The 14,402-nt window shown below is 44.1% G+C and overlaps 1 protein-coding gene across 3 annotated transcripts in view; it reads left to right on the top strand.

Moving 5' to 3' along the window:
• LOC146026058 (inter-alpha-trypsin inhibitor heavy chain H3-like) overlaps positions 1-14,402 on the top strand; it is a 117,458-nt gene that overhangs the window by 35,873 nt on the left and 67,183 nt on the right. For all 3 annotated transcript variants that reach the window (XM_083156401.1, XM_083156402.1, XM_083156400.1), the window contains exon 10: positions 8,860-8,985. In XM_083156401.1, coding sequence (XP_083012527.1) covers positions 8,860-8,985 — 126 coding nt within the window. The remainder of the gene's footprint in view (positions 1-8,859; positions 8,986-14,402) is intronic.

The following is a 14,402-nucleotide window of genomic DNA, read 5'->3' as shown; positions in this document are numbered from 1 at the left end:
TCTTGTCAACTTTAGAGAACACTAATCAGGGGTTGAATAAGAAAGGGTGTTTTAAATGTCAGAAACATAAATGTATCACTTGTCAATTCATAAAAAATAGTACACATTTTTCTTCTCCTGCTATAGGTACATCGCATACTATCAAGAATTTTATTAATTGCACTTCCACTTACTGTATGTCATTTATTTGATTTCTTGTGTATGCGGTGTCCAATATGTAGGCCGTACAACCCACTCACTGAATGTCAGGTTTTTGGAGCACAGAAGAAATATACTTAAGGTATAACAACACAGAGGGCAGTATTCAATGAGAATTTTCTCCTTGCATGGCGAGAGTTTTTTTTCTCTCGCCATGCACTCGCCGTGTTTTTACGGAAATTCTCCATGTTTGGAGATTCTCCGTCACGGGTATTTAGACACTATTCAATGTCGCAGGGGCTCTTTGCCCCTCGTGGCGAATCTTAACCCCTGCAGCGGAGCCGTGGGGCGGTGGCAGGCAGGGAGATTGAAGTCTCCATGCCTGCCCCAGAATGTATGTGGAGGGGAGGAGGGCTCCCCGTGACCCAGGCACCACAAGCTGCCCCCCCCCCCCCCCCCAGAGCCAGCAGGGGACCGGGTATATTCACTGCTCCCGATCGTGCATATGTAATGATCGGGTGCAGTGAATATATGAATATCTAATGAGCGGCTCTCGGCTCTGGCCCCCTGCTGGCTGTTATGTGTAAAAAAAAATAATAATATTTTTTTTTATTAAATATATATTCATGTGCTATAAGCACATGAATAAAAATAGCATGCACCTTCACAGAATAAAATTCCTGATTTTTTTACACTTTTTTAAACTTTTATTTTAAAAGTTCACATTCCACTTCTCCATGAAAAGATGGAGAATTGCTACATGGAGAGACAAGGCGAAAATCACTTAGAAAGACTGCGAAAATATCACATTGAATAGGGTGGTTCACTTTTTGAGACCAAAATTCTCAGTTTATCGCGAAAAAAAGCACAAATTCGCCATAAAACACGGCGAATTTTTCTCATTGACTACTGCCCACAGTCTCCCACGACTATTAAATTTAAACATCAAGGTAATATTGACAGCTTAACCATCCAAGGTATAGAAATTATGGTACTTGTGAGTTATCCGGGCGCCCGATTTTTTGATTGTATGCCTTAAGTTAAGGCATACAATCAGATGCGATGCGATGCGATATCGCATCGCATCGCATCGCATGCGACCATCGGATGCGATGACCCGATTTTTCCATAGGAATCAATGTTAAAATGATTCCTATGGAAAAAGGGGTCCTTTTCATACCCCTACTATCCAAGTGGGCATGGAGTTGGATATAAACCTGTGGCGAGCGTAGCGAGCCACCGAGCCCGAAGCGTGGCGAGGGGACGGTATTCCGTGTCTCGGCTCGGTATTCCGTGTCTCGGCTCGGTATTCCGTGGCTCGGTGGCTCGCTACGCTCGCCACAGGTTTATATCCAACTCCATGCCCACTTGGATAGTAGGGGTATGAAAAGGACCCCTTTTTCCCACTGAATTCCATGTTAAAATGGACTCAGTCCATTTTAACATTGATTCCTATGGAAAAATCGGGTAATCGCATCGCATCGCATCGCATCGCATCCGATGGTCGCATGCGATGCGATGTCCCGATCCGACCCGATTTTGAAATCGGGCGCCCGGATAACTCACAAGTACCGAAATTATTGTTACAACTCCGAGGGGAGGTGATAGGTACAAACAACTCTGTAAAAAAGAGGCTTATTGGACATTTGCTTTGAACACATTACACCCAGCAGGGTTAAATGAATGTATTGAATTAAATAATATCTGATAAATACATTAATGCTGAATCCTCATCTTTATCATTATAAATATTTGTCATAATTTCCACCTATCCCTCTTGCTTCTTTGTATATGTACGAATAGATAAATACATTGAATTTTCCATCTGCATACGTAGCCTTATATATATTAGAGATGTGCGGCGGCCACTTTTTCAGGTTTTGGTTTTGGTTTTGGATCTCCCTTCGTGTTTTGGATCTGGATTGGTTTTGGCAAAACCACCCTTGCGGGTTTTGGTTTTGGATCTGGATTTATTTGGAAAAATGCAAAAAAATTGCTAAAATAACAGAATTTAGGCCAGTTTTTGCCCCTAAAGTATTATTAACCTCAATAACATTAGTTTCCACTCATTTCTAGTCAATTTTGATCACTTCACAGCTCACAGAATTGTTTTCATTTACTGTAGTTGGGCCAAAAGGTTATACCGAGGTAGCTGGATGACTAAGCTAAGCGACAGCAGAGGGCATCACATACATGTGGACCTTACACTTCCAACCTGGCACATCTTGGAAGCAGAGCGGCACTCCAGGGGCAGACAGGGTGGCAGTTTAATAAACTACCCCAAAAAAAGAGAAATGCTCCAAAGAGCAAAAAATACAAAGAGGTATCGGCCTTGTCATGACTGGTGGTAGAAGCTTCAGCACTTCTATCAGGTTGCTGATCTCCCACTATTTCCTCCTCTATCATCCTCCAAAAATGTGTTTTTATTTTATTTATTACTTGTATTTATTTTTCTTACTTTACACTGGACACAGCCTGTCACACTGGACACAGCCCATTGGACACTGGACACAGCCCCTTGGACACTGGACACTGCCCCTGGACACAGCCCCTGGACACTGCCCCTGGACACTGGACACAGCCCGTCACCCTGGACACAGCCCCTGGACACAGCCCCTGGACAATGGACACAGCCTCTGGACACAGCCTCTGGACACAGCTCCTGTACACTGGACACAGCCGTCACACTGGACACTGCCCCTGGACACTGGACACAACCCCTGTACACTTCCCCCGTACACAGCCCCTGTACACTGGACACAACCCCTGTACACAGCCCCTGTACACTGGACACAACCCCTGTACACTAGACACAGCCCCTGTCACACTGGACACAGGCCCTGTCACACTTGACACAACCCCTGTACACAGCCCCTGTACACTGGACACAGCCCCTGTACACAGCCCCTGTACACTGGACACAGCCCCTGTACACTGGACACAACCCCTGTACACTGGACACAGCCCCTGTCACACTGGACACAGGCCCTGTCACACTGGACACAACCCCTGTACACAGCAACCGTACACTGGACACAGCCCCTGTACACATGACACAGCCCCTGTACACTGGACACAGCCCCTGTACACTGGACACATCCCCTGTACACAGCCCCTGTACACTGGACACATCCCCTGTACACAGCCCCTGTACACTGGACACAACCCCTGTACACTGGACACAAACCCTGTACACTGGACACAGACCCTGTCACACTGTACACAGGCCCTGTCACACTGGACACAGGCCCTGTCACACTGGACACAAGCCCTGTCACACTGAACACAGAACCTTTACAGCCCCTTGTACACTGGCCACTGCAGCCCCTGTACACTGGACTTGTGTACAGCAGCCCCTGCAGACCCTAATCGAGTGAGCAGCAGCAAAATAATATATTATTATTATAGCACAGCACACAGCACAGAGCACAACCACCCTCTTCCCTCTCCTATGCTGGAGTAAAGATGGCGGGGGGCGCGTGCGTCTTATATAGAATCCAGATCCCACGAGAATCCGACAGCACGGTGATGACGTTTTGCCTCTTTTTCGGTCCGGAATTCAGGCGGGAACTCCCGTTCACCATATTCGGATCTGTCGAATACCGGCGATCCGGACCCGATCATCTCTCATATATATGTGTTTTAATTTTTAATTTTATTTTTATATTTAGCCCCTATATATTCATAATTGAACTACAGTAGGTGAACCGCTGCCCCCTTCTGGATTCTTCAAAGTGAATATACACTTGTTCATACACATTTATCTATGTCTGGATCTCTAGATCTATGTAGGTTTATACTTATATCCATATATTTCCTCGAGTTTTTTTTTTCCAAAATAGTTTTTATTAAAGGTTTTGTTCCGTTAAACACGGAAGAGGAGAAGGGTACAGAATGAAGACGGGGAGAGGGGGAGGGGGGAAATGGGTACAATCCAACATACATCGATATACAAGAAAAATAACAATAAGTGTAATAGGTAATAAGAATATCACAATCAACAAAAATGAAGTTTATAATAAGTAATACTATACTAAGAGAGTTCTCCAGTAACTTAGGCCATATCAACTAATAGGTTTGCCCCCTCAGTTGAGGTTATATAATCCTGCCAGCAAGACCATGACCCCAATGTAGGAGAAGGTTTAATGGAAGGGGGTAGGCCAATCGTTTCCATTTGGAATGAATGATGAATTTTCCTGATAATTTTACAGAGGAGGGGGGGGGGGGGATTTTTCCCAATCCTGGGTTATTGCGGCCCGTGTGGCTATGAAGAGGTGGCCTAATACATAACATTTGAGGTGGGGAATATCTGATGGATAGACATGAAGTAATGCCGGCATAGGGGACTCTTGGACCAAAACCCCCAGGATCTTTGAGGCAAGCTCGAAGACTCCCCTCTAGAGTGGTCTTATTTTCGGGCAGGCCCAGAAAATGTGGAAGGTGTCTCCTATCTCGTTATAATCTCTCCAGCATAGGTTGGAGATTGAGGGCCAGATTCTATGCAGTTTAGGGGTAAAGTATAGGCCAGGGCTGGGCAATTGCGGCCCTCCAGATGTTAATGAACTACACATCCCAGCATGCCTTGCATCAGTTTCAGCATGGCCACATAGCAAAACTAATGCAAAGCATCCTGGGATGTGTAATTAATCAACATCTGGAGGGCCGCAATTGCCCAGCCCTGGTATAGGCTATGTATGAGTTTAAAATGCATTTCTATGTGATTGCTGCATTTAGATATCTTATGTGATGCAAGATAGATTTTTTCCCATTATTGTTGGGAGAGGGAGCTCTCTTCCCATTTTGTTTGTATAGAGGATCTCACCTCTGAGGTAGCAGCTTGCAGCCCAGAATACCAGAAGCTTATCGAAACCTTAGAATTACTCATAACTAGTTTTGTTAATATGTTCTGGGAGGGGAGCAATATTGGACCTGATGCTCTTATAGCACTCTTGATCCAATGAACAATTCGGTTATAAGAGAATAGTTCCATGTCTGGGATATTAACTTAGCATTGAAGCGAGCTAAAGGGGGTTATGGAGACACCATCTACTAATGCAGCAATAGAGAATGCCGCAGACTGACCAGTTGGTTAGGTTTATACTATAGTCGGTGTTCCCCAAGGGTCAGTCCTTGGCCCTCTCCTCTTCTCCCTCTGCACCACCTCTCTGGGCACCCTCATCAGCTCCTACGGCTTCCATTGCCACCTTTATGCTGATGATACCCTAATCTACATAATTTTCAGTGAGTCCTGTATTTCAGCTAAAGTTATTTGCGGATTTTTCTTTGTATCCTTAACAATTTTCCTGGCAGTTGTGGCTGAAATTTTTGTTGGTCTACCTGAACGTGATTTTGTTTCCACAGAATCCCTAATTTTCCACTTCTTAATTAGAGTTTGAACACTGCTGATTGGCATTCTCAATTGCTTGGATATCTTTTTATATCCCTTTCCTGTTTTATACAGTTCAATTACCTTTTCCCGCAGAACCTTTGACAATTCTTTTGCTTCTCCCATGACTCAGAATCCAGACACGTCAGTGCAGCACTGGATGAAAGATGCAAGGGTCTTTCAGGAGACCATGATCTCACTGACCTTTTATACACACACACATTGATTACAAGCAAACAGATCACAGGTGAGAATGGTTACCTTTAGTAGCCATTCAAACCCGTTTGTGTCAACTTGTGTGCATGAGGCCCAAATCTCCAGGGTATGTAAACTTTTGATCAGGGTTATTTGGGTAGTTTCTGTTGTCATTATGATTTAAAAAAAAAAGTAAACACAGTTGTGTGACAGTAAATGGCTTCACCCAACCACTAACCATGAGTGAAAGAAAAGATTGTGAGTTATCATTCATATTCTATGAGACAAATGGCCAGAAAATCACAAATTCTGCTAGGGTATGTAAACTTATGAGCATATATATATATATATATATATATATATACACCTTGATAGGTATTTGAAATATTAATAATTATGAAAATATATACCTACTAAATTATAATGCAGTAAGTGGTAATGATGGGTCTAGTCATGTGTAGATATATATCGATATATAGAATGGGTTGATGGTGAATAGATTGGTTATAAAATAAATATATATACTTGCAATGTGTGTCCGGCACAGCCACTTGAATGATTGCTGACTGGGTTTCCGTGTAAGGAATTGATACAAACAGTAACGGCACGGTACTCCAATATTCATGTTAGAAGAAATCAGGGTTAAGCAGCCCATATACGCTGCTTTATGGGCGTGCTTTTTTGTGCTGTACTAGCACGGATCACATTGCATTGCATTGCATGTGCATCCGTTGTGCAAGCACATACTTTTTGTACTTAGGTTTCATCACATTGCATGCACAACGGATGCACATGCAATGCAATACGATCCGTGCTAATACAGCACAAAAAGCACGCCCATAAAGCAGCGTGTATGGGCAGCTTAAATCTTAACTAAGATTAAACCTGATTTCTTCTAACGTGAATATTGGAATGCCTTGCGGAATGCGGGCACCCGCTGGATTACTCTGAAAGTTTCCAATTTCAAAAGGAGGCTTGGATAGCATACAAAAAATGGCCACTGAGGTCAGAAAAGGCCGTAAATGAAATGAGGCTTGAATCAAAACCTGGCCCAGCGTGCATGCGCGGACCAGGTGAGAAATGCCTCTATAAAAGTGGAACTGTGCAGACATTCAAGCTCATCTGAGGAAAGCACTGACTACATTTTAAGGTGGAGAAACGTGTTATGAGCTGAGGGAGACCCTCATTTCATAGTGTACCACGAGGGCAGAGCATATACTAAGGAGAGACCCAACATGGACCATGGATGACTGCATGATTGAAAGAACTGACAGTCCATATGGTAATATACCATACCCTCCAAAATGACCCATTCCATTAGTACAAAATGCTTTGTTCCTGGACTTCCCTGCCAGTGACAGTTACAGAGGTTGGACTCCAGCACAGACCAACATTTAAAGAGGGGGGTCACATCAACTGCCAGTCCAGGACAGTGATGTTTGGGGTGGCATTAGGGGTGGCTCCCCTTTTAATATATTGGACTGTGCTGCAGCCCCACCTCTGCAACTGCTGCTGGCAAGGAAGTACAGAAATAGAGCATTTTGTACCTAATGGAATGGGCCATGTTGGAGGGTATGATACACTGAATGCTAATGGGATACTCCTAATTCAAATGACATCAATACCATGTTCATTAGGGCACTGATTAGAACTGAAATACTATTTTACCAACATTTGGGTAATTATTACTACTGTCTGAGTAGTAATACAGGACTGCAATACAACTGTGCTATTTTTTAGGAAAAGGGTTTTTCTCCTTAGTGGCCATTTCTTTCTTGCTACAAATAAGAATATATATTGCCTCACAAGAGGCATATATACAGTATGATGTTGATTATTATGTATGTTTTTTGATACTTGCTTCCTAGCACGGCGCCCATCGTGGGCCATCGCATACCTTAAGCTAAGGTATGCGATGGGACCCGACCGACACGATTTTGGGCTATTTTTAGCCTTTCCCGACAATTAGAAAATCGGGTCCATCGCATGCCATTATAATGGCATGCGATGCGACCGAGGCGATTTAACTTTGAATGCATTGTACTCAATGTTAAATTCCTATGTAAAATCGGGTCCATTGTATGCCATTATAATGGCATACAATGAGACCAATGCGATGGACCCGATTTTACATAGGGAACAATGTTAAATGGCCCACTATACCCGATTTTTTATTGTATACCCATTTTTACATTGTTCCAATGTAAAAATCGGGTCGATCGCATCGCATGCGATTTGGTTGCATGCGATGTGTTCAACGCGATTTTTAGGACAAGATGGATACAATTAAAATCATTGGCGCCGTGCTAGGAAACAAGTACTGTTTTTTTATTGTGTTTCTGAATATATTTTTTATTGTAAAAAATTAAAACTGATTTATTCCCAAATATATATGTGGTACTGTATATGTGTTTGATCTGGCAGCGCTTCACTTATAGCTGCTAAACCACAAGCCTTCCCGTAAATCCACATCCCTTTTTCAGTGCACGCCTATGGTATGCACATGGACCCTCCTCTACCGCACTGGGTGTCAGATTGGTACCGGACACCACTATCCCCAGCACTCTTTGAGACTGAGCTGGGCTTCCCCAAAGCCTTCATCACACTGAGAAAATGCAATCAGGGCTGCCATCAGAAATTGTGGGGCCCGGGACTGCCAAAATCCCAGGCCCCACCCGCCCCTCCCCGGTGTATTAAAATGATACCTTTAGATAGGGGCCAAGTCAGGATGGTGGCGGTTGTAGTGAATGGGTGTGCTGGTGGGCTGCTGCCCAGGCCCTACCCTCTGTCAGAGTGGCTGGGCCGGGACAGTTGTACCCATAGCACCCCTCTGTCGGTGGCCCTGCGTACAGTGCACATGCTCATGGCATCTATTCACTCACTGCTCTGTGAGAGTGCTCCACCCAGCTACCTCCGAGCAACTGGGAGACTGGGGCTTGCCGGTGGGATGGTGGTACAGTCCCGTAAAATGCGGGACTGTATGGCAGACAGTAGGTTATTGGTTGCATAGCCTGAATAAAAGGTGCTTGTTCTTCCAATTTATCTTTATCTGTTCCTTACTGTATATTCCTCCGTCTATTTGTTCTCTGATGCAAAGTAATCCGATCTTAGTAAATTTCCCCCATATTGTTTTATTCTAGCAACCAACATTAATGATCCCCTACTGAAGGCTGTCCAGCTGCTAAATAAAGCACGTGAATCTAAAACGGTTCCTGAGAGAAGCGTTTCAATAATTATCCTGCTGACTGATGGTGAAGCTAACACAGGTATGCAGAATATGGTAATGTTTCTTCTGTTTGAATTCATGTCAGATTTGTGAAGTGTTTAATCCTTATTTTTACCGATTCTTCTTCATAGCTTCTTCTGTATCTTAGTGATTTATTATTATTCATTTATTCCCTGTTATTTATATAGCGCACACATATTCCACAGCAATTTAAAAAAAAACTTTTTTGACATTCACATCAGTGGAGTTTACAATCTATATTCCCTACCACATGCACACGCACCAACATTCATTCTAGGGTTACAGGTGTATTTTTGGATCGTGGGAGGAAACAGGAGTAAACCCACATAAGCATGGGAAGAATATACAAATTCCGTGCAGTTAGGGTTATGGTGGGAATCAAACCCATGACCTCAGTGTTGTGGGACAGTCATGCTAACCATTACACCATCCATGCTGCCCTTGTGATGTGGACAGCAGATCAAACATAACCTATTTCTAAAATATAACTTCCTTGGAGACTTCTTTCAAAGCCAATTTTAAGTAATGCTCCTAACTAAAGTAAAGTAATGTATTTCAAACTGTTTGTGGATGTGCACTACCATTTACTTAACTGGAAGATTACTAAATAACTGAGAGAATGAGTATAATCATCAAAAACCAATGGTGTTAAAAGAGCTTATAAGGAGATAAGGGCTGATATTAAGTCAGATGTTTGTCTGCATCCTTTGCAAGTCACATGGGCATAAATTAGCTAGGGCAACACTATGGGGCAAATTGGGCACTGCTATGGGGCATATCACTGACTAAAGTATTGCAATGGGGCATAACATTAACTATGGTACAAAAATGATTCATGACATTAAATCTGGCACTAGTATGTGACATGACATTACCTAGGGCACTATTGTCGGGCATAATATTAACTAACGCACTTCTACTGGGAATATCATTATCTAGGGAACTACTGTGGGGAATAACATTAACAAGGGTACTATTGTGAGGAATAACATTAAATAGGGCATTTCGTTGTGGGATAACATTAACCAGGGCACAGATATGGAGATTATAATTAACAAGGGCACTAATAATGGTCAACATAGGGCAGTACTGTGGGGAATTACATTAACTTGGGTACTATTGTTTGGAAAAACATTATTTAGGGCTTTTCTCTATTAGCTGGGGCACTACTATGGGGCATAACATTAATTAGGGCACTTCTAATGGACATATTTAACTAGGACACTACAATGTGGCATAACATTAACTAGGAAACTATTATGGGGTATAACTAAACTAGTGCACTACTGTGGGGCATAACATTAAGTAAGGCAGCACTGTGTGGAATAGTATTAACTTGGGTACTATTGTGGGGAATGACATTAACTAAGGCTTTACTGTGGGGGAATACTTTAGGGTTTTACTTTGAAGGATAACATTTACTAGGGCATTACTATGGGGAATATCATTAACTAGGGCACTACTATGAGACATATTACCTATGGTACTACAGTGATACATAACATTAACTAGGGCACTACTATGGGAAAAAATATTAACTAGGATACTATTGTGCGGGATAATATTAACTAGGACACTACTATAGTGGATAAAATTAACTACTCTAGGGAACTGCTATGGAACATATGATTAACTGCAGCACCAGGGCCGCCGACAGGGGGTGCTATGGGTACAACTGTCCCAGCCACGGCCGCTCTGACAGAGGGTAGGGCCTGGGCAGCGGCCCGCCAGCACCCCCGTTCACTGCAGCTGCCCTCGCCCGCATGTCAGCTGGCTGCCATCCCCAATTACACAGTGGTGGGCCGTGGGTCCTCCACTGCCCGCCGCCTACCGCACATACACAGTCCCCAGGCCCGGCTGGATCATCAGGGCTGCCCGCTGCCCGGGTACATACACAAGCAGTGCATCAGCAGCAGGAATGCTGGGCGCCCGCACTGTAAGCCCCCACCGCGCAATGACATCAAACCACTCGTGCCAGATGGAGGAGGAGGGCGAGCCTGAGGAGCTGAAGCCGCTGCCACCATCCTGACTGGGCCTCTATCTAAAGGTATAATTTTAATACACCTGAGAGGGGAGGGTGGTGTGAGGCCCGGGATTTTGTCAGTCCCGGGCCCCACAATTTCTGATGGCAGCCCTGTGCGGCACTACTCTGGGTATAACATTAACTCGGGCATTACTCTGAGCATAAAATTAACTAGGGCAATTCTACGGGATATATCATTAACTTGGGTACTGCTATGGGGGCATAATATTAACTATGGTACTATAGTGGGACATTGCATTAACTAGAAGCCTTCTCTGTGCACAACTTTAGCTAGGGCAATGCTATGGATCATATCATTAACTTGGGCACAGCTATGGGTCATAACATTAACTAGGGCAGTACTGTGTGGTGCTGGTTGGAATATTAAACTACTTTACTTAGTTTAAAATATACATAAAATCACATTAAACACACAATGGGCCTTATTCTGGTTGGAGCGGCCGGGCCGTACGCGTACGTCCCGGGGTTTTTCATGATCTGCGCATGTGCAGATACGCTAATGCGCCGGCGCGAACACTCCACAACGCTTACGGCCGGTGTCTCAACGTGCGAAAAAACCTGTACGCGAGCGTACGGGTAATGGGGCGGCATAGGGGCGTGTTGATGGGAGCGGCCGAAATAATGAGGGAAAATGGGCGTAAATATGGGCGTACACGGGGGTGTGCACAAAAAATGAGCGGTGCTACTACCGCACGATCGACTAAGGCACCGTTCATTTCGGACACCAAACAGGCGGCCGCCAACCGCCAGCTCAAACCACCCCTACAGATACCGCATGCCAGCGTGCGCCTGAGTTGGCTAATTTACGCTGATTACTACTCAAACACATACACCTGAATGTAATAAGCAATGCTGCAGTCTATTAAGTCCAAAGCATGATTTCACTACCTGCAAGCCACACACACAGCACGCAAACACATTGGAAGCTTATGTTTTTATACTTCTCCACATTTAAAGGTTTGTTTAATTTAAGGTAAGAATCTTTTTATACGCTAAGGTAGGTATTTGCTAAACAGACACATTCACTACGTGCTTTCATAGACTTTACGCAGTAGCACACTCAATCTACACAAGTCGACATGTGTCAACGTGTTCACTCTAATACTAACATAGGTTTTGTATTTAGGATACAATAACATAAACCACATCTAACACCTACAAAGGATGTTTCAGCAATGTTTGAAGCCCATGACCACTATTTTCCACACAATCTTTGTATAGTACCCAAAATAATGACCTGTACCACTATCTCATCTGCTATGATTTGGATTTGACTACACTCTGGATGTAAGATGCCACCAATCACATTATTGCACTCTCATTTCTCTAACAAAGGATTCCTACATCTGCTTATGACACTGTCAAATCATATATATTTAAAAAGTTAGGCATGTTTGTTCACAAGCTAATTTATCATGTTTGGCCCATTCACACATCTTTTTTTAGGGAGGACACATATGCATTCCTACACAAATGTACCTTTTCACCCTTGTTTGTCTGCCTCACCCACTCCATGAGGAAAGCATTGTTCTGGACCTGCTTTTACCTACTACTGTAGGAGCTACCTCACCTGCACACAAACTGCTTTCTCACCTATTAAGTTGCTCTGCACATGTGCTGACACAAACTAATTAGCAGGGAAAAGTTGGATAGGAACATGGGAATGGCCATGGAGAGGGTTACACATGGGAAACTTCGACCACACTTCAACAAATGTTCAAAAATACCCTGGTCAGTAAGTACACATAAATCTAGTATTTGTTTCACACAAGAAATTACACATACCACAATTTAGATTTAATTTGTAAAATAAATGTATTTGCTGTTCAGCATCACAGCTTGACACTTTAATGTGAGAAATCAAATAAACAAATAAAATAGACACACAAATAATAAAACAGCCAGAACAAGAGGTTGCATATCTCCAAACATGTGTTACCCTGCAAATGCAATGGTGAAAGAAATGGGGACACCAGAATACGTACTGCAACAACCAGGGTGAATACTAAGCAAGATACACACCACCAAAAAAAAATATCCTGCATTTGTAGAGGTCAAAATACGAACTTTCATGCCCATGGCACGCAAATGGATCGATGGCCAACTCAGGAAGCGGATGTCCAGTGCAATTTAAACCTTTGGCCTCCAACCACAGAGGAAGTGAACCAGGTCTCATTTGGGCCCTTTTTTGCCCCTTTTAGATGGGGCCTTGGGGACAGGGGCCTTTGGCTCAGCTGGCTTTCGGCGTCTTCCCCTAGTCGACACAGGAGGGTCAGCCGAGGTGGAAGGTTGGGGAGCAGCTTGGGGTGGGGCAGCAGATGGGGGATTGTCCTTTAGGGACCTGGCGGTGGACAGCTGCTCCGCAAGAAGTTCATTCTGGCGGCTGAGGTGTTGGCCAATGCTTAGCATGCCAGCCGCCAGAGTTTCATTAATGCGGTTCAAGGCCTCAACCTGCACCTGGTTTGTGGCCTTCCACTCCGCCAGAAAATCCGCCACCTGCTGCTGACGGATCGCAGCATCCACCCCTTGCTGCTCGATCCTGTACAGCGTCACCAACAGGCTCTCAGTCCATGTTTCCTGTGGCTGGGGCTCGGGGCGACGTGTTGGTGGAGGCTGGACCACTTGCTCCACCTGTGGCTCTGCAGAGGAAGATGCTGCCGGTACATACTGTGTTTCTGCTTCTTCTAGGATAAGAATTGAAAACAATGTCACCATCACATACGCAATCAAAAATATCTTTCTAAATACAATGCATTACTGTGACTTACCATCAAAAGCAGCAGCAAAGACCTCCGCCGGGAGCTCACTGTCCATATTGGAGATCCCCCTGACCTCGGCCACATCGATCACGTCACAGGAGTCCAGCTCCAGGGGGGTATACTCCAAATGGTCAGGCATAGGACCTCTCCCGGTGGACATGCTGTGGTTGTACCGGTCAGTCATCTTCTTCTTCAGTGCACTTTTGAAGTCAGTCCACCTACAAGTTTAAAAATACAAATATCACCATGAGATATGTGCACCACTGTGCTACGTGTAGGGTTACCACCTAGTCCCTTTAATTCCGGACACATGTTACTTACACAGGTTCTGTGGCAGTTTAAAATTAGGTGAAGTGGAGTCTTGAAGTCAGCCAGCCACAGAACCTGTGTAATAAATATGTGTCCGGAATTAAAGGGTCTATGTGGTACCCCTAGCTACGTGACATTTGCTAGTGTGGGTGATCTTATGTTTTTTTGCCATATGTGTCCCACACACACATTCATGTCTCAATTAGGAGGCATTTCAGTGTCTCATCTCATTCATTAGGCCACTAAATGCACATACATACATCACTATGCAGAAATGACATCATCCATGGCCAAATTAGGCACCTCCACCTGGTGTGAAACTAC

This window comes from Crinia signifera, chromosome 8 (assembly GCF_055691185.1).
Source record: "Crinia signifera chromosome 8, ASM5569118v1, whole genome shotgun sequence".
Classification (NCBI taxonomy): Eukaryota; Metazoa; Chordata; class Amphibia; order Anura; family Myobatrachidae; genus Crinia; species Crinia signifera.
Note: the sequence above shows the minus strand (reverse complement) of the source record. Positions and strands in the feature narration are given on the sequence as shown.